Raw genomic sequence first — 24,510 nt, 5'->3', positions numbered from 1 at the left:
CATCAGCTCAGACCATTAGAAGAGCAAGAGGCGACTTGATTGAAACATAAGATCCTGAGAGGTCTTGACAGGGTGGATGTGGAAAGGATGTTTCCTTTTGTGGGAGAATCTAGAACCAGGGATCGCTGTTTAAAAATAAGGGGTCACCCATTTAAGGCAGATGAGGAGAAAGGTTTTCTCGGAGGGCCGTGAGTCTTTGAAACTCTCTTCCTCAAAAAGGTGGTGGAAGCAGAGTCTTTGAATATGTTTAAGGCAGGGGTAGATAGATTCTTGATAAGCAAGGGGGTGAAAGGTTATCGGGGAGTAGGCGGTAATGTGGAGAAATCAGTTCAGCCATGAACTTATTGAATGGCAGAGGAGGCTCGAGGGGCCGAGTGGCCTAGTCCTGCTTCACATGCATGTTCGTATGACCATGCTCATAAGCCTACTAGCCAATGACTACCAATGAAGATTGACACATGATCCATTTACATTTTTTTGGTCCTAGTAGGGTGGAGCAGGGATAACAGCAGTGTAGGGTAGATAAAGTTCCTGTATTTGTTGATGCAACTTCAGTGCACAGGGCTGACTCATAAAAGGAAGACTCAAATTCCATCTGGGCAAGTTAAGGATACTGGCCAGATCAGAGCAACAGGACAGAGAACTTACTCTGATCAGTGAAATGGGCACAGAATAGCATTAGATTATAGCACTACTGCTTAGCATCCATTTATGGTAACTACATGGATATCCTGTTTATCGAGTGGGATAAGGGTCAAGACACAGCTGTTCAGAAATCAGCTATTAATCAAATCCTATTGAATGAGCCTTGAATTAATTAATTAGATGGCAGCTAAACAGTTCTCCAGCAAAAACAAAATTCAACAGAGCCCTTGGAAAATTTAGCTCAACAAGTGCACTTGTTTAAAAGCAGATTAAACAAATTGAACGGATGTGACTACACACCTGGCAAAACTCAATGCTTTGTCAGGATTGGCTTATTTGGATTCATTTCAAATCTTGGCTAAATAACTAGGGGTGTGCTGGACAGAATCAGTAACTCTGGCACTACAGCTGCTCTCTTGTTCAAATCCATATCCATTAGGTTGAATCACTTATCATCTGGAAAAAGGTGAAGTATCACACTCACTCATAACCAAGAGAGGGGCATTTCCCCAAGCATTCTCTCTTCCGGTTACCATGGGAGAAAGCTCGGGAATCAAATCCATCTGTCCTAAAGGACAAGGTACAGCAGTAGAGAAAATAAGACCAGAAGTGTGGGTATTGGGCTCCCTCCCTCTTCCCAAAAGGACAGCCTCTCTTCCCTCTAACTTCCCCTCCCACATGAGAAAGGCAAGACTACATTTTGATTAACGTACGCACATTTTTGTTGAAGTGAACGCTCATGAAACTGGATGAGCACAGGATCTGAAGTTCACATACTGAATAACCTCGCAATTGCTGTCCTGTACTTCAAGAATGTACAAGTGACTTCCTCCAGCCATCAGGAGGCAGTAGCCCAGGGCATGGAGATTTATCACCAAATGCCATCTAAACCCACCCCCCTAAATGGTTAGCTAGCGAATCTGGCAGATGCACTTCCAAAAAAAAGGAGTACCAACCAAACTTCCATCTAACATTCCATTTAATAGCACCCACTAGAAACCAGCAAATTCCTCAGGAAGACCAAATACTCCAATTTACAGCCTTCTGGGCAAAAGCTGAATATTGTCCAAAGTGGGGAGGCAATTATAAATTAAAAGAAAAGGATTGGAGGAAATGGTGCAAGTCTGGTCAGGAACAATGCACAGCCTCCATATTGATGCAGCGTCAGCCTACAGTAATTGAATTCACCATTTCCATCCCTTTACAGTCTATGCACTCAAGAATTAGTAGAATCAGGCCCACCCCTTCATATGAATTTGCAGGAATGGTGTGAAGACCAACACCATTTAGTCAGCTTATCCTTCCCTACAAACACCCACATCCCCATATTACCTCAGAGGCAAAATATCTACACTCAAGTCAGGAAATACTCTTGGAAATTCCCTTGACTTGAGAAGGCCTTCATCTAGGCACCACATAACCCGTATTGCCCATAGTGGTATGCTTCTAATTACGATTGAGCTATCAATCCCATCCTCAAATTCAGGTACCTCGAACTCGGCAAGTTCCATTCTGGAAGACTGCAACAACTGCATACTTACCCTACCTCAGCAGTCTATTCCAGACAGCAAAGGCACTCGAAAATAAACTTCCTACCATTTAACCCAACTCTTTGCCTACAGATTTTTAAATAAAGCATGGTCTCTAGTTCCTAACCATTTCAAACAGTGCATTTAACCAGACTGTATCTAATCTCGGTCATTTTAAAAGCAGTCGTAACATTTTCAAATGGCTAATATAATAAATATCCCAAATGGAGATTAAGCATCACTGGTTAAAAAGTAAATGATTCTATATGCAAAACATTATTGCAAAACAATTCACTCGCATTTGAGCATTGAGTAAAGAAACACAATTAAAAATGACTTCATTCCTCGATCAGTAAAATGAAACTTTTTTTTTTAAATAAACCACAACTTTCCCATTCCTGGGCAGACTCAGCTGTTAAATTGTTGAAATCTATTCAAGTTTAAATGATAACACTGTACAAATGGTTGAGAGAAGAAAAAGCTGCTAGTCAAATACAGCCCATTGGACCCTTGCCTCAGACTACAGCATGTACATGACAACCAGTTTCCTTCAAGTATTTAAGAGCAAACACTCTGAGGAACAGTTAGTATTCTGACTTGGTAATCATCTCCGGTAAGATCCATTAGAAATTTATGTAAGCAGCTACAGACAAGAGAACAAACATTCTATTAGACTCAGGGCTGCCACCACATCATAAGTATCTAAAAATATAAACTAGGCACATATTCTACCACAGTACTGATAGTGATAATTTAGGTTTTCTATGAGTTTTACTCAGCAAAGATCAGAACTGAAACCTTTTAACATAGCCCTATTTTGGTTAGGGCTTGGAAAAAATGTGGCAACCCCAGTCTAGCTGGAACAAAGACAAGTGTTAGGTAGGTAACCAAAGGGAGGAGGTCACACACAAGGAGTCATCAACTATCTCAAAGCATGCTTCATGCACAATGGATAAGTGAAGATTAGATGAAAGTGGTGATGAAGATGAGGGGTGTTAGGATGGTGATGGAGATCATGAGGCTGAGGCCAGGGGGAATGGCTAACCTGCGAAGGTGTTGTCACACTTATCTCAGGGATGAAAGTGTCGAACAGATTGAGGATATTTTCTTGCTTGATGTCTTTTGATGGTGTGACCCTTGGTGGAGGGGGCACTGGAGGGCCTTTCCTTTGCTGCGTATGCACAAAAAAAAGACATAAATAGCAAAAAAGCAGGAAAAAAAAAAAAAGAGCATTGCAGGGCAATAAATGCTAAACTCTAACAATCACTGGAGACCAAGTGGATTGAGGAATAAGAAAAGCAGAGCAGCTGGACCTGGAGGGGCAGGAGAACACAGATCGAGTAGGGAAATAAAGGGAAACTTGCAGTTCTTGAAATTTGTTCAGTTCTGTTTAAACAGATTTACGGCACAGGAGGCCATGCTGTCCATTGTGCTTGGGCTGGCCAAAAAAATAGCTATCCAATCTAATCTCACTTTCCAGCTCTTGGCCCATAGCCCTGAAGGTTACAGAACCTCAAGTACATATACAAGTGTTTTTGTAAATGTGAGGAGGGTTTCTACTTCTACTACCCCTTCAGAAAGAAAAAGTTCTAGATTCCCACCATATGGGTGGAAAAGAATTCCTCAATGTGCCTCTAATCCTTCCACCAATTACTTGAAAATCTATGGTTATTGGCCTCTCTGCTAAGGGAAATAGGTCCAAACTCTTCACTCTGTCTAAGCCCCTCAATTTTATACACCCCAATTAAATCTCCCGTCTGCCTCCTCTGTTCCAAAGAAAGCAAACTCAGCCTAGCCACTCTGTTCTCAGCTAAAACTACTGTAAACCTTCCTAGTATCCATATTAAAAAAGGATATGGAGGCACTGGAGAAGTTGCCCAGGAGATTTACATTGCATACAGTCCCTTCATCATTTTAAAAACATCAGACACATCCCCTCTCAATTTGTACTTCACCAGACTAAATATCCTTCTGCATCAAGTGCTAAGTACCAAAGCCCTATGTAGCCTCCATTACAGCTGAAGTTTCCTCATCTCACCTTTATTTCTTTCGACAATCACCTTCAATCTGTGCCCTCTGATTACCAACATTTTTGCCACTGGAAAAAATTACTCCTTATTCATTCTGTAAAAACCTCAATGGGGAGCACAGCTATCAAACCTCCCATCAACCAAGGGTAGAAAAAAAACAAACTGACTATGGTCAGTTCCACTGATGTCAATCATAGTTCAAAATATGATGAGTGGGTCAGAGCCCAGTCTCTCACTGCGAAACCAGGAGCACAGGCAACACAAACCCTGGTGTTCAGGGTAGGGGAAGGAAGTCAGGGTTCTTAAATGCCATCATAGCAAGATGGAAGAGGAAAGGGAAGTCCAGCTGACTGGAGAACACTTGATACAGTCATTGGCAACAAATCAAGCGAGACAGTACTTCTTTACAGTCATCCTTCAAGTAGATAATTGAAATTGTGGTTTCTCAATATAAAACAATGTACCTCAAGTGCCTTTGAATAGTTAAATAGAAAGATTTATTGATGCTTTGATCATGGGTTATCACTAGATAGAATTACATATTTTACAGCACAGGAACAAGCCATTTGGCCCAACTGATCCATGCTCGTGTTTATGCCGCATAAGAGCCTCTTCCCATTATATTTCATACTAACATAATGTTCTATTCCTTTCTCCTTCATGTACTTATCTAGATTCCCCAATAAATGCATCAAAGCAATTTGCCTCAACTACTGCACGTAGTGGTGCATTCCACATTCTCGCCAGTCTTGGCAGATTGTAAGTTTAACTGGCAAGGAATAAGACACTGGAGTTGAAAAGGTTTTCATTTGAACGGTGTACAAAGGTATGGTTCAGCAGCTGTGCTTGCTGGGATGGGGGAGAAAATTAAAGGAGGTTTTCCTTTCCTGCTTCGACAATGTTCATCCTTCCCAGCCTCTGGCCCAATTAAAATGCGCATTGTGTACTTTTAAGCCCTGGGTTTCAGTGTAGCTTAAAAAAGAAAATCACGAGTCAAACTTTTATCTCAATTTTGCACAATAAAACAGATGGCATCTGACAATAATGCAAACAGGACTACGTTGTCCCCTACAGCTTACATCCCTCCCCATCTCACTCTCTCTTCCAGCTGTAAAAACCTCCAAGATCTTTGCAATCCTCTAATTCTGACCTCTTGTGCATCAAACTTTCTTTGCTCCACCATTGGTGGCCTGGGCCCCAAACTTTGGAATTCCCCTCTCTAAACCACTCTGCCTCCCTCTCTTTTAAGATGCTCCTGAAAACACCCCTGACTAAACTTTGAGTCATCTGTCCCAATGTCGCCTTTGGCTCGATGTCAATTTTTGTCCAATATCACTCGTAAAGCATCTTGGGACATTTTACCATGTCAAGGACACTATATAAACACAAGTTATTACTACAGGATATTATATTTACGAACCTACACACACCCAGCGAGCCTCTCATATTGATTTTCTCCCCCATGGACGAAGTTCTCAGCACCTCGTTCTGGTAGCACAATTGAGCGATGTGACTAAAAGCATTTAGTGTGCGAGAGGTTACAAACACCAGCCTACATTCTAATGCTTGTAGAATCGACACCACAGAAACAGGCCATTCAGTTCAAGTAGTCATGCTGGCATCCACATAAGAATGTTGCCAGGGCTTGAAAGTTGCAGCTATGAGGAAAGATTGGATGGGCTAGGGTTGTTTTCTTTAGAACAGAGGAGGCTGAGGGGGGACTTAATTGAGGTGTACACAATTATGAGGGGACTAGATAGCATTGACAGGAAGGACCTGTTTCCCCTAGTGGAGAGATCAATTACCAAGGGGCACAGATTTAAGGCAGTTGGTAGAAGAATTAGAGGAGACATGAGGAAAAACTTTTTCACCCAGAGGGTGGTAGGTGTCTGGAATTCACTGCCAGGAATGGTGGTGGAAGCAGAAATCTTCAACTCATTTCAAAAGATAGCAGGACATGCACCTGAAGTGCTGTAACCTGCGAGGCTATGGATCAGGTGCTGGAAGGTGGGATTAGATCGTGCAGCTAGGTTTTTGTCCGGCCGGCAAGGACACATTGGGCTGAAGGCCTCCTTTTGTGCTGTAATTTTTCTATGGTTATGCTCCACTTGCACCTTCCTCCTAACTTAGGATAACCTTCCATTCCCTTCTCCCTCATATGCTTATCTAGTTTCCTCTTGAATGCATCCATGCTACTTGCCTTGCCCAACTACTCCTCCTGACAGCAAGTTTCATATTCTCACACTCCGAGCAAAGAAGTTTCTTCTGAGCTCCCTGTTGGATTTCTTGGTGACTATCCTATATTGATGGTCTCTAGCTTGACTCTTCCCCACAAGTGGGAACACGGAGTGCACTCTATCAAAACCTTCCATAATTTTGAAGACCTCTATTCGGTCTTCCTGCAACCTTCTCTCTTTTAAAAAAAAATGGAAACCCAAGCTGTTCATCCTTTCCCAGATAGGTGTAACTTCACAGTTCTCATGTCATCCCTTCAAATTGACGTTGGGATTTACAGCACAGAAATAGGCTTTTGGCCCAACTGGTTCATGCTCCACACAAGCCTCCTCCCATGAAACTTCACAACCCAATCAGCATAACCTTCTATTCCTTTCCCCAAGTACTGCTAAGCTACAGCAATAGTGAAACAGGATCCAAACATGAACTTATTCTGCACACGCATTTTTCTTGCGGAAAATAAAACCTTGGAAGTCATTCTGTAAATACAAAAGGACATTGTCAATATTGCACCAATGTTTGCAACAGGCTTGTGGACATTGTGACTTTAGAAGGGCTTTGCAGTCAATGAATTATTCAAGGACAGTCATTGATTTGAGGAAAATGCTGCAACCAGTAAATCTGTTGTCATTTGGCAGTGATGGTTAACTGCAGGGAGGAATGTATGCCAAGTCGCCAGGCAAATTCTCTGCTCTCCCCAAATAGCATTGTTGGATTTTTACATTAACAGGCAGATGGGACCTGTGGTTATCTTGTCAGATGATGAGATGGGTGAAGGCTGCACCTTGCTAAGTACCATGCCAAAGTGTTAGCCTAGGTTATGTGCTCATGTCCTAGAGTGGGGCTTGAACCCACAGACTTCACATGTGCTTGCATGGAACCAAGCAGACACCATCCTCCTGCTAACAATTTAACAGCAAATGGAATCAGTCTGTCTAAGCTTCATGCACACCAAACATGAGAACAGAAAACTTAGGCACTCAGAATACTTTGTACTTATCTGTATGGCAGCAACATTCACCAAAGAACACTTAGTCACTCAATACTTGAAAATAATAAGAGTTGTTTACTTTGATAGGAAAACGCACCAACATTCCAGGCTGTGAATGCATTGTTACTAAAATAATTCCCATGATAATATACTTTAAGCAGAGGGAAACCCTATTATATTTGCCCTTGGATTTAGAAACAAGAGCCAGCTTGACAGATTCAATTACAGATTGCATACTGGTGTACGAGCACAATTTTATGAATAGTAACATGATTTAGCCCAGTGGCCAGTTCAAATACCAGAGCCATGACAAGTCAGCTATTGGACTCACCAGCAGGATGAGGTCACAACTCACTACCCTCTCAAACACCTGTCACTTTTTCTAGTTGGCTTTGATGGTTCATGTAAATCATAGTCTAATTGTTTTTAAAAAGTTTATGGACAGTGCATTTACAAAAAGGTCACAAATTGTTTTTAAAATTTTGCATTTGTAGAGACTAAAAATTAAACTCTAATTATCTTAATAGACATAAGTGCTGATAATTTGGGGCAATGAGATGACACTCCCATTGCAATTAAGTCATACAGTGGGAGGCAACACATGATGCCTACTCAAGAGGATGGGAGTGTAAACTGATTAGTCACCCTGGGAGGGGCAGCAAAATACTCAGTATTCAGAACAGTTAGTGTAATAGAGACATCATTCTGATTAATTCTTCCTCCTTAGCCTAATCTATAGAAATAGAAGGTCTGACTGTCTAATGTCTTGGTGACTAAAAGTACTGCATGGGATCCTATTGAGCTGCATCATGCCCCATCCCCAGGCTGTCCCAGGTTAACTCATCTTAGTCAGGGCAGTAGTGTCAGAGTGGGAAGAAAAGTCAAGGTTCCCAACCCCATCCATTGCTGCCAAGCAATGAGACTTGTTTACTCAAATTGCCTGCTTACACCACCTAGGTTCATGTGACTAGTGGCCATCAGGTAGTAGAGTGCTATAAGCAATGTGAAACTGTACTGCAGCACAAGTCAGCAGCTTTGGGTGAAAGAGGGTGGGAAAAAGGGGGATATCCTTTCCCATGGGGTAGTAAGGTGGTAAGGATGATTTGGGTTGGATATTATCCTTGCCATTTGGGAGAAGAAATACAAGAGGTGGAGGGGTCAAGAACAAGAGTCACAACCTTAAAATTAGAGCTACGGCATTCAGAGGCAAGACCAGGAAGCACTTCACTCAAAAGGGTGGTGGAAATTTAGAAAATTCTCCCCCCTACTCCCAAGCTGTGGGGGTAGGAGGGAAAAAAAAAAGTGGCGGTCAATTGAAAAACGCAAAATGGAGGTAACTGATTTTTGTTAGGCAAATGTATTCAGGGTTGTGTAATTAAGGTGGGTAGACAGAGTTATGATACACATCAGCATGAACTAACTGGTTAGAGGGGCAGGCTCAAGGGCCTCCTCCTGTTCCTACATGGGTTTAGCAGGTAAGACTCTCCTCCCCCTTTGCTGGCATCCTCCCAAAAAGTGACAGCAAGATGGAAGGCATGAGAGTAAATTCTACAGAGTAGTGGAAGTGGAGAGGAAAAAAAATGTTAAAGATGCATGTTTTTAAACAGCTTTCAACCCTCAGACAGAAGTTTTGAGCACAGCTTGTGATTCAATAACTTGATGAATATTAGCCATTTTTAATTTAAAACAGCAAATCAATCTGTGCAGTACTGCTGTGGAACCAAATGATGCACACCACAACTGCTATTTATACATTTCACATGAATGCTGGGTGAGTAATTCACTATAACCAGCTCAGGCTCCAACTCCATCTAAAATTACCAAAGCCTCACCCATTGCAACAACTGGGACTCGTTCTCAATTTACATTTGTTAAAACCTCTTGCAACCAAAGATGCAAGCTAACCTTCACGAGTGTTTGCTCTCTACTTTTTGTACCATTATACTTAAAACCCCCAACATAAAACTATTAAACACTTACAGGACAGAATTTATGTTCCAAAAGAGACACCTGCCATATTTGCTCGATCTAATGAGATCAACATAACCTTCTATTCCTTACTCCCTCATGCACATATCTAGCTTCAACTTTAAAGTACATCTACATGTTATTCTCCTCAAACACTCCATGTGGCAGTGAGTTCCACTTTCTAACCACTCTGGGTAAACGAGCTTCTCCTACATTCCTTATTGATTCTTAGAGACTACCTCATATTTGTGGCCCCTCATTCACCACCACCCCATTCTACTTTAACAAAGTAGTGACAAAAATCACTAGATTGTAATCAAATGCTTTAAGTTTTTCGCAAATTACAGGTCACAGTCAGTCGTACAGCATAGAAACAGGCCCTTCGGCCCACCGCGTCCACACCGAAAAGCTGGAAACACTCATTTTAGGTATCTTTCCAGTGTGGTGGGGGGGGGGGGGGGGGGAGGGGGGCATTACTTTATAGTCATGCAATAATTTACCAGATAATGGAGAAGACGGAAATAAGTGCAACGTGGGAATATTTCAGTTAAACTGTCCTGAAGTTTACATGCAACTCGCCAACTAACCTCAATTTCCAGTTGCAAACAGTTTGGCAGAATCCTGCCGACACTTCAAGGACAGCAGAGTCACCACTGAAAATCTGGTGCTTATTTAGCACTGCAAATACAGTTAGTGAATGGCTAAAGAATTGGAGGAGACAGTGACTGGCCGTGCACGGACCAGTTTAGAGTAAATGTCAAACACAACCACGCTAAGTAGAGTTTGAATGCTCTCATTACAGCTGCAAAAATCCAATGGCAAACCAGTCTGCCCCCAGCATTCCAGGACTATTCCCAATCACTACGAGAGACAACACACAGAAATAAAGGAAAACAGATTATCTGATTGGAGAATGTAATCAGAAGGCAACATACCATCAGAAAGACAACTGATGACACACCAAGTGACAAACCACATTACCTGGGATGGTGACTTGGGTATAGGAGGGACATGTGGTGTAGGTGAAGCAGCAGGTACATGGTTGTCATTCTTTGCCAATGGACTGCTGGGAGGAGACTCTTCCACTGGTGGTGATGCAGACTTCTCAGGTTTCACAGGGGTACTGTTGGTAGAACATACACAGTTCTTTAAAATTCACGATGCAAAATGTTCAAAATAGAAGATTTCTCTAAAGAAGCAAAAATTTTTAAGATGCTATATAAATACATGGCCCAAGGGCAACATATCCGACTGCTTTCTCCCTCATGTACTAACCTAGCTTCCCTATAAATTTAGGCTATTCAACTACTTCATGGGGCAGCAAGTTCCACATTCCCACACCAAGTCCCGTTCACCCATCCACCTTGTGCTTGCTGGTCTACAATGTTGAAGCCTGGCAATGACTCAAATTTTAAAATTCCTTTGTTTTCAAATCCCTCCGTGGCCTTGCTCCTCTCCATCTCTGACCTCCACCAGCCAACACAACCTTCAGATCTCTGCGCTCCTCCAATTCTAGCCTTGAGCATCCCCGATTTTAATCACTCTACCAATGGTGGCTGTGCCTTCAGCTGCCTGGGTCCCAAGCTCTAGAATTCTCACCTTAATCCCTCTTTGCTTCTCTACCTCTTTAAAACCTACCTCTGGCCATTTTCTCAAATATCTTACATAGCTTGGGGTCAATTTGTTTTAAAACATTGCTGTGAAGTATCTTGGGATGTTTTGCTACATTAAAAGAGTATCGTATAAATAAAAGGCTGCTGGGGAAGGCCTTTAGCCTACTGTAGTGAAGCATTCCTTACCATGGTTGATTTTTCTATTGCAGTTGTGAAAATTATTTTGTTGGGCTCACTGACCTCAATAGTCCATGTGTCAGCCCCAGTAGGTAAAGGAAAAACAATGCTTTCCAACCTAACTAAGTTAATTTACCCTCAAAGTCACCAGCGTTATGAGGTGGGCTAGCCCACCTATCTCCATACACAAAGAGCGATGTAGTTGAGTCCTTTATCCAAAGAACCAGCCCAGAACACAGCAGCTACAGATACATTGGGAGAAGCCAATGCAGTGTTTCCAAGAGAAAGCACTGGCTTTATAGGTTGTATCTCAAGACTCGAGGGGAAAAAAAGTAGCGTGAGGCAGTGGCATAGTGGTAATGACACTGGACTAGTAATCCAGATGCCTAGGCTAATGCTCTGGGGATATAGGTTCGAGTCCCACCACAGCAGATGGTGAAATTTGAATTCAATTAATAAATCTGGAATTAAAGCTAGTCTAATGATAAACATGAAATCATTGTCAATTGTTGCAAAAACCTCTCTGCTTTTCTAATGTCCTTTAGGAAAGGTAATCTGCTGTCCTTACCTGGTCTGGCCTACATGTGACTCCAGACCCACAGCAATGTGGTTGACTCTTAACTGCCCTCTGAAATGGCCTAGCAAGCCACTAAGTTGTATCAAACAGCTACGAAGTGTAGGAAAAACAATGAAAACGGACAGACCACCTAGGCACTGGAAAACAACGGCTAACCCAACCGTGTCAACCCTGCAAAGTCCTCCTTACTAACATCTGGAAGAGTGTGCCAAAATTGAGCGCGCTGGCCCGCAGACTAAACAGCCTGACAGACATAGTCACAATCATACCTCACAGACAATGTCCCAGACACTGCCATCACTATCCCTGCCGGTGAGACAGGACATAACCACCAGAAGTGGTGGCAGAGTCCCGCTGTGCTCAGCAACATCTTCCTGCCTGCTCTTCCTCGTAGTCCTACTGGCCTTATTTACTATGTCCTCATTTATTTCACTAGCTGTCCTACTGCTCTGGTTCCCACCCCCCTGCCACACTAGTTTAAACCCTTCCGAGTGAGCTAGCAAACCTTGCAGCCAGGATATTAGTGCCCTTCCAGTTTAGATTCAACCCGTCCTTCTTGTACAGGTCCCATCTGTCCTTGGAGAGCCCAATGGTCCAGATATCTGAAACCCTCCCTTCTACACCAGCTGCTCAGCCATGTGTTTAGCTGCACTATCTTCCTATTTCTAGCCTCACTGGCACGTGGCACAGGGAGTAATCCAGAGATTACAACCCTAGAGGTCCTGTTTTTTTTAAACTTACTACCTAACTCCCTAAACTCCCCCTGCAGGACCTCATCACTTCCTGCCTATGTCATTGGTAAAGATGTGTACCACAACCTCTGGCTGTTCACCCTCCCCCTTCAGAATGCCCTCTGTCCGTTCAGAGACATCCTTGACCCTGACACCAGGGAGGCAACATACCTTCCTGGAGTCTCTTTCATGTCCACAGAAGTGCCTATCTGTGCCCCTGACTATAGAGTCCCCTATAACTATTGCTCTTCTGCGCTTTGTCCCTCCCTGAACAGTGCCAGCTGTGGTGCCACTGCTCTGGCTGCTGCTGTTTTCCCCTGATAGGCCATCCCCCTCAACAGTATCCAAAACGGTATACTTGTTAGAGAGGGGGATAGCCACAGGGGATTCCTGCACTGACCGCCTGCCCCTTCTAGCAGTCACCCATCTATCTGCCTGCACCTTGGGTGTAACCACTTCTCTAAAACTCCTGTCTATGATGCTCTCTGCCACCTGCATGCTCCTAAGTGCATCCAGTTGCCGCTCCAACCGATCCATGCGGTCGGTGAGCTGCTGCAACTGGGTACACTTCCTGCAGATGTAGTCGTCTGCAACGCTGGAAGCGTCACGGACCTCCCACAACTCACAGGTGAAGCACTTCACCCCTCTGTCATTTCTATCACTAATTAGTTAATGAATATAAAATAAATACTTATTAAATCCTTACTAAATTGTTACAATTAACTATATGGTCCCTAGTGCTAGATTTCTACTATAAATATTAAATGCTATTTAAATACAGTAATCTCCTCCCTCTGGTTTAGTTACTCTACTTAGTGTTTTAATCAATTTTTATCAGTTTTATTTTCAAATTCAGTACAGATTCCCTACCAGCCAATCACGTCACAGCTTTCCTGTGATGTCACTTTTTCAGTTTTTTTTTTCCCACCCAGAGGACATGCCAGGAGCAGCATGAGGCATTCCCAAAAATGAGGAGTCAGCCTAGTGAAGCTATAAAATGGACTACTTGCATGCCAAACAGAAGCCGCATGCGATAGACACAGCTAAGCGAACACAACCAACAGATCAGATCCAAGCTCTGCAGTCCTGCCACATTCAGACATGAATGGTGGTAGGCAATTAAACAACTGACAGGAGGTAGCTCCACAAATATCCCCATCCCCAATGATGGGAGAGCCCAGCAAATCAGTGCAAAAGACAAGGCTGAAGCATTTGCATCCATCTTCAGTCAGAAGTGCTCACTGGATGATCCATCTCTGCCTCCTCCGGAGGTCCCCAGCATTTCAGATGTCAGTCTTCAGCCAACTCGATTCACTCCGCGTGATATCAAGAAACAGCTGAAGACACTGGATACTGCAAAGGCTATGTGCCTGACAACATTCTGGCAATAGTACTAAAGACTTGTGCTCCAGAACCAGCCACACCCCTAGCCAAGCAGTTCCAGTACAGCTACAACACTGGCAACTACCCAGCAATGTGGAAAATTGCCCAGGTATGTCCTGTGCACAAAAAGGACAAATTCAACCCAGCCAATTACCACCCCATCAGTTTACTCCTGATCATCAGCAACGTGATGGAAGGTGTCATCGACAGTGCCATCAAGCGGCACTTGCTTAGCAATAACCTGCTCACTGACACGGTTTGGGTTCCGCCAGGGCCACTCAGCTCCTGAGCTCATTACAGCCTTGGTTCAAACATGGACAAAAGAGCTGAACTCCAGAGATGAGGAGAGAGTGATTGCCCTTGACATCAAGGCAATATTTGACTGCGTATGGAATCCAGGAGCCTAGCAAAACTGGAGTCAATGGGAATCAGGGGGAAAATACTCCGCTGTTTGGAATCATACCTAGCACAAAGGAAGGTGGTTGTTGGAGGACAAAGCATCTCAATCCCAGGACATCACTGCAGGAGCTCCTCAGCGTAGTGACCTAGGCCCAACTATCTTCAGCTGTTTCAATGACCTTCCTTCAAGCATAAGGTTAGAAGTGAGAATGTTCACCAGCTAATTGCACAATGTTCAGCACCATTCGCAACTCCTCAGATTAAGCAAGACATGGACAACATCCAAGGCTGAGAAGTGGCAAGTAACATTTGTGCCACACAAGTGCCAGGCAATGACCATCTCAAACAACAGATGATCTATCTCCCCTTGATGTTCAATGGCATTACCATCACTGAATCCCCGGGGTTACCATTGACCAGAAAATGAATTGGACCACATAAATACCATGGCTACAAGAGCAGATCTAGGCTGGGAATTCTGCAGCAAATAACTCACCTCTGGACTTCCCAAAGCCTGTCCACCATCTACAAGGCACAAGTCAGGAGTGTGATCGAATACTCTCCACTTGCCCTAGATGGGTGCAGCTCCAATCAAGAAGCTTGACACCACCCAGGATAAAGCAGCCTGCTTGATTGGCATTCCCTTCTACCACCTTCAACATTCACTTTCTACACCACTCACGCACAGTGGCAGCAGCGTGCATCATCTACAAGATGCACTGCAGCAAAGCACCAAGGCTTTCGCTAGCACCTTCCAAACCCACAACCTCCGTCACCTAGGTGAAGGGCAGCAGATGCATAGGACCGCCACCTACAAGTTCCCCTCCAAGCCACACACCACCCTGACTTAGAACTATATTGCCATTCCTTCACTGTGACTGGGTCAAAATCCTGGAACTTACTTCCTACACTCAGGACTGCAGCGGTACAAGAAGGCGATTCACCACCAGTTTCAAGAGCAATTAGGGATGGGAAATAAATGCTGGCCTAGCCAGTGACACCCACATCCTATGAATGAATAAAGAAAATCATTTCATTTATCATGTGTGTAACACTTGGCATAGTATTCTCAGGATTCCTCATTTGAGGTTGAGATGGGCAGGGGGGGGGGGGGGGGGGGGGGGGGGTGGTGGTGGAAACAAGCTGATTTATATAGCACCTTTCATAACCTCTGGATGTAAAGCACTTTTGTGACATCCTATGAGGTGTAGTCACTGTTGTAATGAAGGAAATGTGGCAGCCGATTTGTACACAGCAAGCTCCTACAAACAGGAATGGCTAGACAAATCTGTTTAAGTGATTTTGGTTAAGGGATAGATCCTGGCCAGGACACCTGCTGAAGCTGGTCAAAATTAACAATTAAAAAAGGACTGAAGGATTGAAGTCAGAGATAGAGTAATAAACTCCTTAAAAATGATGAGGTTTTCCCAAAAGCACCGACTGAAATCCAAGTAGTAACGCCCTGAGTGACTCAATGGGATGATCATTCACAAATTACATTAACAAAAACAGTTCTGGCAAAACTTGAACTGAATCAATCGGCAGCTCTCAGTCAGACCTAAAAAGGAATAAAGACAGGAAGTGTTGGAAACACACAACAGGTCTGGCAACATCTGTGGAGAGAGAAGCAAAGCAGATCTGATGAAAAGGTCACAGACCTACTGCGTTAACTGCTTCTCTCTCTACAAATGCTGCCAGAGCTGCTGTGCATTACTATCAGTGTTTTTATTTCAGATTTCCAGCAGCTGCGGTTTTTTGATTTAACTCTTAAAAAGGACTTCAGTCAATACAACAGCAAGGACTGAGCAGGTTTAGTGCACAACACCACTGGTAAATTGGCCTACGTCCATATTTGTGAGAAATCTGTGGGATTTGTTGGAATGGAGACAGATACTGATGTGCTACAACAATGAGAAAAAGACTTGATTTATATGCCACCTTACGATCTCAGGACATCTCAAAGTGCTTTACAGCCAAGGAAGTGTCGTCACTGTTGTGATGTAGGAAACACCAACTAATTTGTGCACAGCAAGCTCACAAACAGCAACATGATAAAAGGACCTGACATTGTTTTTGTGATGTCGATTGAGGGATAAATATTGACCAGGATAACAGAGATGACTTCCCTGTTCTTCAAAACACTGTTGTGGGATCTTTCATATCCATCTGAGGGAGCAGACAGGGCCTCGGTTTAACGTCTCATTTGAAAGACAGCACTTATGACAGTATAGCACTCCCTCATTACTACACTGGAGCAGCAGCCTGGATTGTATGCTCAAGTCTCTGAAATGGGGTCTGAACCCACAACTTTGACTCAGACAAGGAGAGCCAATGAGTCATGGCTGACAGTGGGGAAAAAATGCTATAAGCACACAGAACAGCTGAAATTTCCATGCCGTTTCATTTTCCCCCACTCACACACATGTTGGTTCTCTCCATTCTCATCCTGACATCACCAATTGCATTAAAAGTTCTAAAATAAAGCAGATCACTAAAATGTCCAAAAATAATAATAATTCTGAAAGGAACCACAGAGCAAGTCTGAACATCCAACAGAATTGACATTGGGGGTGGAGGAAGAAAATTAATCCAAGCAAGTCAGCTAGCTTTAATTAAACCACTAAAAACACCAGCACAAACCTTCAAGCAGGCCAACGACCTGCTTTCTTCATCTTCATTGAATTGCTCCCAGCAAATCTGCTGGGAGCAGGAAAGAAAAGAAATGAAGTAGACGCGTAGCCTGCAAAAACTGGCAAATTGTCCTAATTTTCGTAAGGCTGTCAAGCTGCTTTTATACAGGCAAGCAACTTACTTTTCCCATCACGCCTTCCCTTCAGCTCATTTGCTGCCCATGTGTGCACAACCAGATATTCCACTGTACAAGTCAACAAAGCTTGCCATTCAGGAATTAAATTACTCCTTTTCCCCCCACTTTTTCCACACAAAGGGCAGTGGAAATCTGGAACGAACTTTTCTTTCCAAAAGGTTGTGAATGCTGGGATCAAATTAATATGTTCACGACTGGATAGATTTTTATTAAATGATATTTGAGAATATCACAGCTGTACTGCGGGAGGACACCTCGGAGGAGTTATGCAGTGAGGCAATATGGGTGGAGCTCAGGAATTGGAAGGGTGCAGTCAAGATGTTGGGGGTTTTCTACAGGCCTCCCAACAGCCAGCGGGAGGTAGAGGAGCAGATATGTAGAAAGATTTTGGAAAGATGTAAAGGTAACAGGGTTGTAGTGGTGGGTGATTTTAACTTCCCCTATATTGACTGGGACTCACTTAGTGCTCGGGGCTTAGATGGGGCAGAATTTGTAAGGAGCATCCAGGAGGCTTCTTGAAACAATACGTAGGTAGTCCAACTAGGGATGGGGCCGTACTGGACCTGGTATTGGGGAATGAGCCCAGCCAGGTGGTCGAAGTTTCAGTAGGGGAGCATTTCAGGAACAGTAACCATATTTAGAAATACAGCACTGAAACAGGCTCTTCAGCCCGAGTCTGTGCCAACCAACAACCACCCATTTATACTAATCCCACAGTAATCCCATATTCCCTATCACCTACCTACACTAGGGGCAATTTACAATGGCCAATTTACCCATCAACCTGCAAGCCTTCGGCTGTGGGAGGAAACCGGAGCACCCAGCGAAAACCCACGCAGTCACAGGGAGAACTTGCAAGCTCCACAGGCAGTACCCAGAATCCAACCCAGGCCCCTGGAGCAGTGAGGCTGCAGTGCTAACCACTGCGCCACCCCTTCCATAAGTTTTAAAAGGTACTTGTGGATAAGGATAAGAGTAGTCCTCGGGTGAAGGAGCTAAATTGGGGGAAGACTAATTATAACAATATTAGGCAGGAACTGAAAAATTAGATTGGGGGCGGCTGTTTGAGGGTAAATCAACATCTGACACGTAGGAGTCTTTCAAATGTCAGTTGATTAGAATCCAGGACCAGCATGTTCCTGTGAGGAAGAAGGATAAGTTTGGCAAGTTTCAGGAACCTTGGATAACACAGGATATTGCGAGCCTAGTCAAAAAGAAAAAGGAGGCATTTGTAAGGGCTGAAGGCTAGGAACAGATGAATCCCTTGAGGAATATAAAGACAGTAGGAAGGAACTTAAGCAGTCAGGAGGGCTAAAAGGGGTCATGAAAAGTCATTAGCAAACAGGATTAAGGATAATACCAAGGCCTTTTATACGTATATAAAGAGCAAGAGGGTAACTAGGAAAAGGGTTGGCCCACTCAAGGACAGAGATGGGAACCTATGTGTGGAGCCAGAGGAAATGGGCAAGGTACTAAATGACTACTTTGCATCAGTATTCACCAAAGAGAAGGACTTGGTGGATGATGAGCCTAGGGGAGTGTAGATAGTCTCAGTCATCTCATTATTAAAAAGGAGGTGGTGTCGGGTGTCTTGCAAAGCATTAAGGTAGATAAGTCCCCAGGGCCTGATGGGATCTACCCCAGAATACTAAGGGAGGCAAGGGAAGAAATGGCTGGGGCCTTGACAGAAATCTTTGCATCCTCATTGGCTACAGGTGAGGTCCCATGGACTGGAGAATAGCCAATGTTGTTCCTTTGTTTTAGGCTGGTGAGCCTTACGTCAGTGGTAGGGAAATTATTAGAGGATTCTTCGGGACAGGATTTACTCCCATTTGGAAACAAACGAACTTATTAGCGAGAGGCAGCATGGTTTTGTGAAGGGGAGGTAGTGTCTCACTAATTTGATTGAGTTTTTTGAGGAAGTGACAAAGATGATTGATGAAGCAAGGGCAGTGGATGTTATCTATATGGACTTCAGTAAAGCCTTTGACAAGGTCCCTCATGGCAGACTGGTACAAAAGGTGAAGTCACACGGGATCAGAGGTGAGCTGGCAAGATGGATACAGAACTGGCTCTGTCATAGAAGACAGAGGGTAGCAGTGGAAGGGTGCTTTTCTGAATGGAGGGATGTGACTAGTGGTGTTCCGCAGTGATCAGTGCTGGGACCTTTGCTGTTTGTAGTATATATAAATGATTTGGAGGAAAATGTAGCTGGTCTGATTAGTAAGTTTGCGGACGACACAAAGGTTGGTGGAGTTGCGGACAGTAATGACGATTGTCAGAGGATACAGCAGGATATAGATCGGTTGGAGACTTGGGCAGAGAAATGGCAGATGGAGTTTAATCCAGACAAATGTGAGGTAATGCATTTTGGAAGGTCTAATGCAGGTGGGAGGTATACAGTAAATGGCAGAACCCTTAGGAGTACTGACAGGCAGAGAGATCTGGGCGTACAGGTCCACAGATCACTGAAAGTGGCAATGCAGGTGGATAAGGTAGTCAAGAAAGCATACGGCATGCTTGCTTTCACCAGTGGGGGCATAGAGTATAAAAATTGGCAAGTCATGTTGCAGCTGTACAGAACTTTATTTAGGCCACACTTAGAATATTGCGTGCAATTCTGGTCGCCACACTACCAGAAGGATGTGGAGGCTTTGGAGAGGGTACAGAAGAGGTTTACCAGGATGTTGCCTGGTCTGGAGGGCATTAGCTATGAGGAGAGGTTGGAAAAACTCGGATTGTTTTCACTGGAATGACGGAGGTGGAGGGGCGATATGATAGAGGTTTACAAAGTTATGAGCGGCATGGACAGGGTGGATAGTCAGAAGCTTTTTCCAAGGGTGGAAGAGTCAGTTACTAGGGGACATAGGTTTAAGGTGCGAGGGGCAAAGTTTAGAGGGGATGTGTGAGGCAAGTTTTTTTTTTTTTTACACGGAGGGTGGTGAGTGCCTGGAACTTGCTGCCGGGGGAGGTGGTGGAAGCAGGTACAATAGCGACGTTTAAGAGGCATCTTGACAAATACATGAATAGGATGGAAATAGAGGGATATGGTCCCCGGAAGTGCAGAAGGTTTTAGTTTAGGCAGGCATCAAGATCGGCACAGGCTTGGAGGGACGAATGGCCTGTTCCTGTACTGTTCTTTGTTCTTTGATATGGAACAAAGGCAGGAAAATGTAATTGAAGTACCTATCAGCCATGATCTAACTGAATGGTAGAACAGGCTCAAAGGGCTAAATGGCCTACACCTGATCCTATGTACTTTGGCAGGAAAAAAGACTTTTATACACAGAGTAAACATTTGCTTCATGACCCAAGTTAAATCTGGTCAGTATGATGGGCAATGTTTGAACCTATTGTAATAAAGTGGATTCACCTAAACTCTTAAGACAAAGTGCAGGCAAAACTAAGAGTATGTGGAATTGAGTTGGTCTATGTGTAATGGTAGAAGTTGATTAAGATTTGCTATAAACCAAACATTAGCTTAGCAATTGTTACAACCAGGTGAGAAAAGGTATCTAGGGGTCTCTTTCAGCCATCACCTGATCTTGTAACAGGGGTTTAAATTTTAAACAGTGTTTTAACCTCCCCCTTTGTGAATCCTTGTTAACCACTTTCCAATTAGAAATTAGTATAAACAGGCTTTTAGGTTTAAGGAAAAGTGAAATTTATTAAAACTTAAATTCTAATTCAATTAACACGTACAAATACATGCCATGCCCCAAGCTAGCATGCGTATGCGATACACATATGCAAATAGAGACAGAAAAGTACAGAGGTTTGAGGCAATATCAAAAGTTTCTTGTTACTGTGCTTCGAGCTCACTGGTCCTTTTGTAGGTAGTCCTGCTTTTCGTTGGAGCCCAGTATTCTTAAACCTTATTCACTGCAGGAGACATTTCTCTTGGGGTTCATGCGTCTTCAATGGGTCTTCTGTTCCGTGAGAAAGAGATGGAGCAGACAGGAGAGGGGTGTTCAGTCCAGGAGCAAAGAGCGTTCAGTTTTAAAACTGTGGCAAGTTCGAATTCAAAAACTCCAACTGCCAGTCATGTGACTAAACTGGTCTGACCAGGTCTTGTGCATTGGGGAAGCAGCGACTGGTTACTTTGTTCCAACACTGTCTGCTAGTATACAAAAAAGGTCTTTCAGCAAGGAGCCTGGCAATTCCTTGTGATAGGCCCTCTTCTCTTCCCAGCAGCAATTTTAAGTTTTAATATTCATGTGGCAAAATAATGTGTGCCTCATTCTTGGCAGGTGGGGGCCTGCATGACAATAAAATGCTAGAAATACAGAGCATTGCACATTCTGGAGAATTGGATATTGGACATTGGAGGGTTGAGGGCTAAAAAAAAAAGTCAAACTTTTCTGTATCTTGGTGCAGTCTTTCCAAGTTAAACAGGATGGCTTTGAAGTGCTGAGGGGAAAGAAAGGCTCATCTTTGGCTTTTAGTGTCGGTTATATATGAGAGAAATACTTGGACAAAGAAATGAGCAACAGTCCTAGGCCCAACCATCTTCAGCTGCTTCAATGACCTTCCCTCAATCATAAGGTGAGAAGTGGGGATGTTCGCCGACGATTGCACAATGTTCAGCACCATTCGCAACTGCTCAAACACTGAAACAGTCCGTGTAGAAATGCAACAAGACTTGGACAATATCCAGGCTTGGGCTGATAAGTGGCAAGTAACATTCGTGCCACACAAGTGCCGGGCAATGACCATCTCCAACGAGAGAATCTAACCACCTCCCCTTGACATTCAATGGTATCACCATTGCTGAATCCCCCACTATCCACATCCTGGGGGTTAGCATTGACCAGAAACTGAACTGGAGTAACCACATAAATGCTGTGGCTAAAAGAGCAGGTCAGAGGCTAGGAATTCTGCTGCAGGTAACTCATCTCCTGTCTCCCCAAAGGCTGCCCACCATCTACAAGGCACAAGTCAGGAGTGTAATGCAATACTCTCCACTTGCCTGGATGGGTGCAGCTCCAACAACTCAAGAAGCTCGACACCATCCAGGACAAAGCAGCCTGCTTGATTGGCATCCCATCCATCACCTTCAACATTCACGCCCTCCACCAGCGACGCACAGTGGCAGCAGTGTGTACCATCTACAAGATGCACGGCAGCAACACATCAAGGCTCCTTAAACAGCACCTTTCAAACCCATGACCTCTACCACCTAGAAAGGACAAGGGCAGCAAATACATGGGAACACCACCACCTGCAAGTTCCCCTCCAAGTCTCACGCCATCCTGACTTGGAACTATACATCCGTTCCTTCACTGTCGCTGGGTCAAAATCCTGGAACTCCCTCCCTAACAGCACCTCATGCTGTACAGGGTGTACCCATCTCGCATGGACTGCAGTGGTTGAAGGCAGCTCACCACCACCTTCTCAAGGGCAATTAGGGATGGGCAATAAATGCCGGCCTAGCCAGCGACACCCACATCCCATGAATACTTTTTTAAATTCAATGGCTTTAGTCACGAGCGATTAAGGTGTAACTTTGCTGGTTAGGATAATAAACATGGGTAGTAGGATCCATTAATAATATAGAAAGATAAACTTAAAACCATTCTTCAAAAGGATAAGAGAAGCAGCTATGAAGTAATCAAGTATAACATGACTGTTTTCAAAGGATTCAGGAACAGGTATGTCATGAGGTCTCATCTATGAGATGTACCACTGATGTATGAAAATATGGTGTACAAAGGAGCACGGGTTTTAACCATTCTTTGGAGGGCTTAAAAGATAGAACTTGAGGCAGAAAGCAACACACTGTACAGTTAGATTGAGCTTATGAATAAAGTCTGTTTCGTATATGCCACACAAAGTGTTGCGTGTTTACTCTGTCGCTGTGAACCACAGTAGGAGGCAGTAGATTAACAGCTGAATGTCAACACAGCAGGTCAATCAGCATTCAGGAGATTTATATGGCAACATCCTGGACGTGCATTTCCATCCCTACCCACCCCACCAAAAAAAGTGACCCTGCTGTGCACCTTCCACCTTTCCCACTTTATTTCAGATTTCCAGGACGAGTTTTCTTTTTGCCTTCAACTGAGTTGCCAAGCAAATACAAGCTTCCCTTTCCTGGTTGAGATCTCATCCAGTAGCTTTCAGAACCAAAAACAAATTTCTTCACTTAGCCAACTTAACAAGCAAACAAACATTGGTTATCGGCACTGCGAAAGTCAACAGGAATGTGGATAAGCTGGCCAACAGCTAGTTTGCTCTGTTCAACAACTTCCTGTAGATAATGGTGGCAAGAAAAAAAAAGCAGTCTTAGAGGCGAAGAACGAAAGAAAACAATTTGGCTCAACGAAAATCATATTACAAGCCATAATTCGCACATTTTAGAGCCTAGTGATGTAATCTTTCTTAGAAAGAATTCTGAAGTACATCTGATGGCAAGTGTGCATGATGTGACATGATATAATAATGCAGCACAACTGGGAAGCAAATCTGTTGAACATGCTGACAGTTCAAAAATAATTTAGAGCTACAAGCAAATTTCCCATGAGGATACTGTAGAACTTCAAAAAAGGACAGACAGGTTGGTGGAATGGGCAGACGAGTGGCAGAGAAATTTAATGCAGAGAAATGTGAAGTGATTTATTTTGGTAGGAAAAACAGACTATAAAATAAGGGTACAATTCTAAAAGGGTTGCAGGAGTAGAGGGACCCAGATGAATACGTGCATAAATCATTCAAAGTGGCAAATAAAGCATACAGCATCCTAGGCTTTATCAATAGGTGCATAGAGTACAAAAGCAAGGAAGTTATGTCAAAGTTGTATAAAGCACTGGTTCAGCCTCAACTGGAGTATTGTGTTCTGTTCCGGGCATGACGCTTTCAGAAGGATATGAAGACATTAGTTAGGGTGGAGAAAAGATTCACAAGAATGGCTCAAGGGATGAGAAACTTCAGTTATGTAGATAGATTAGAGAAGCTACAACCGTTTTCCTTGGAGAAGGTTGAGAGGAGATTTGATAAAGGCATTCAAAATCATGAGGGGTCTGGACAAAGTAGATCGGAAAAACTGTTCCCATTGATGGAAGGATAAAGAACCAGAGGGCACAGAATTAAAAAAGGTAATTGGCAAAAGAAGCAAGGCAATGAGGAAAAACCTTTTCACACAGCAAGTGGTTAGGATCTGGACTGCACTGCCCGAGTGTGGTGAAGGCAGATTCAAAAATCAAGGCATTCAAGAGGGAACTGGATTACCTGAATAAGCAAGAACGTGCAGGGCTATGGAGAGAAGACGGAGTGGTATTGGGTGAACTGCACCTTCAGGGAACCAGCAGACACAACAGGCCGAACGGCCTCCTTCTGTGCTGTAACCATTCTATGAGGATCAGTGTCAGGGGATACACTCAAAGGCAGGAGCATTAAACCACCGAGA

General features: G+C 43.7%; 1 protein-coding gene across 7 annotated transcripts in view; it reads right to left on the bottom strand.

Annotated features, from left to right (window-relative positions):
• The window catches only part of LOC137371879 (myc box-dependent-interacting protein 1), a 164,888-nt gene that overhangs the window by 32,748 nt on the left and 107,630 nt on the right, over nt 1-24,510 (bottom strand). For 5 of the 7 annotated variants that reach the window (XM_068034853.1, XM_068034856.1, XM_068034859.1 and 2 more), the window contains 2 exons: nt 10,380-10,521; nt 3,220-3,345 (listed from right to left, as the gene is read on the bottom strand). In XM_068034853.1, the coding sequence (XP_067890954.1) occupies nt 3,220-3,345; nt 10,380-10,521 (268 nt within the window). The remainder of the gene's footprint in view (nt 1-3,219; nt 3,346-10,379; nt 10,522-24,510) is intronic. The other 2 variants (XM_068034858.1, XM_068034860.1) reach the window with 1 other exon arrangement.

Source organism: Heterodontus francisci, chromosome 7 (assembly GCF_036365525.1).
Source record: "Heterodontus francisci isolate sHetFra1 chromosome 7, sHetFra1.hap1, whole genome shotgun sequence".
Taxonomy (NCBI): Eukaryota; Metazoa; Chordata; class Chondrichthyes; order Heterodontiformes; family Heterodontidae; genus Heterodontus; species Heterodontus francisci.
This window is presented reverse-complemented; position numbering and strand designations above follow the sequence as displayed.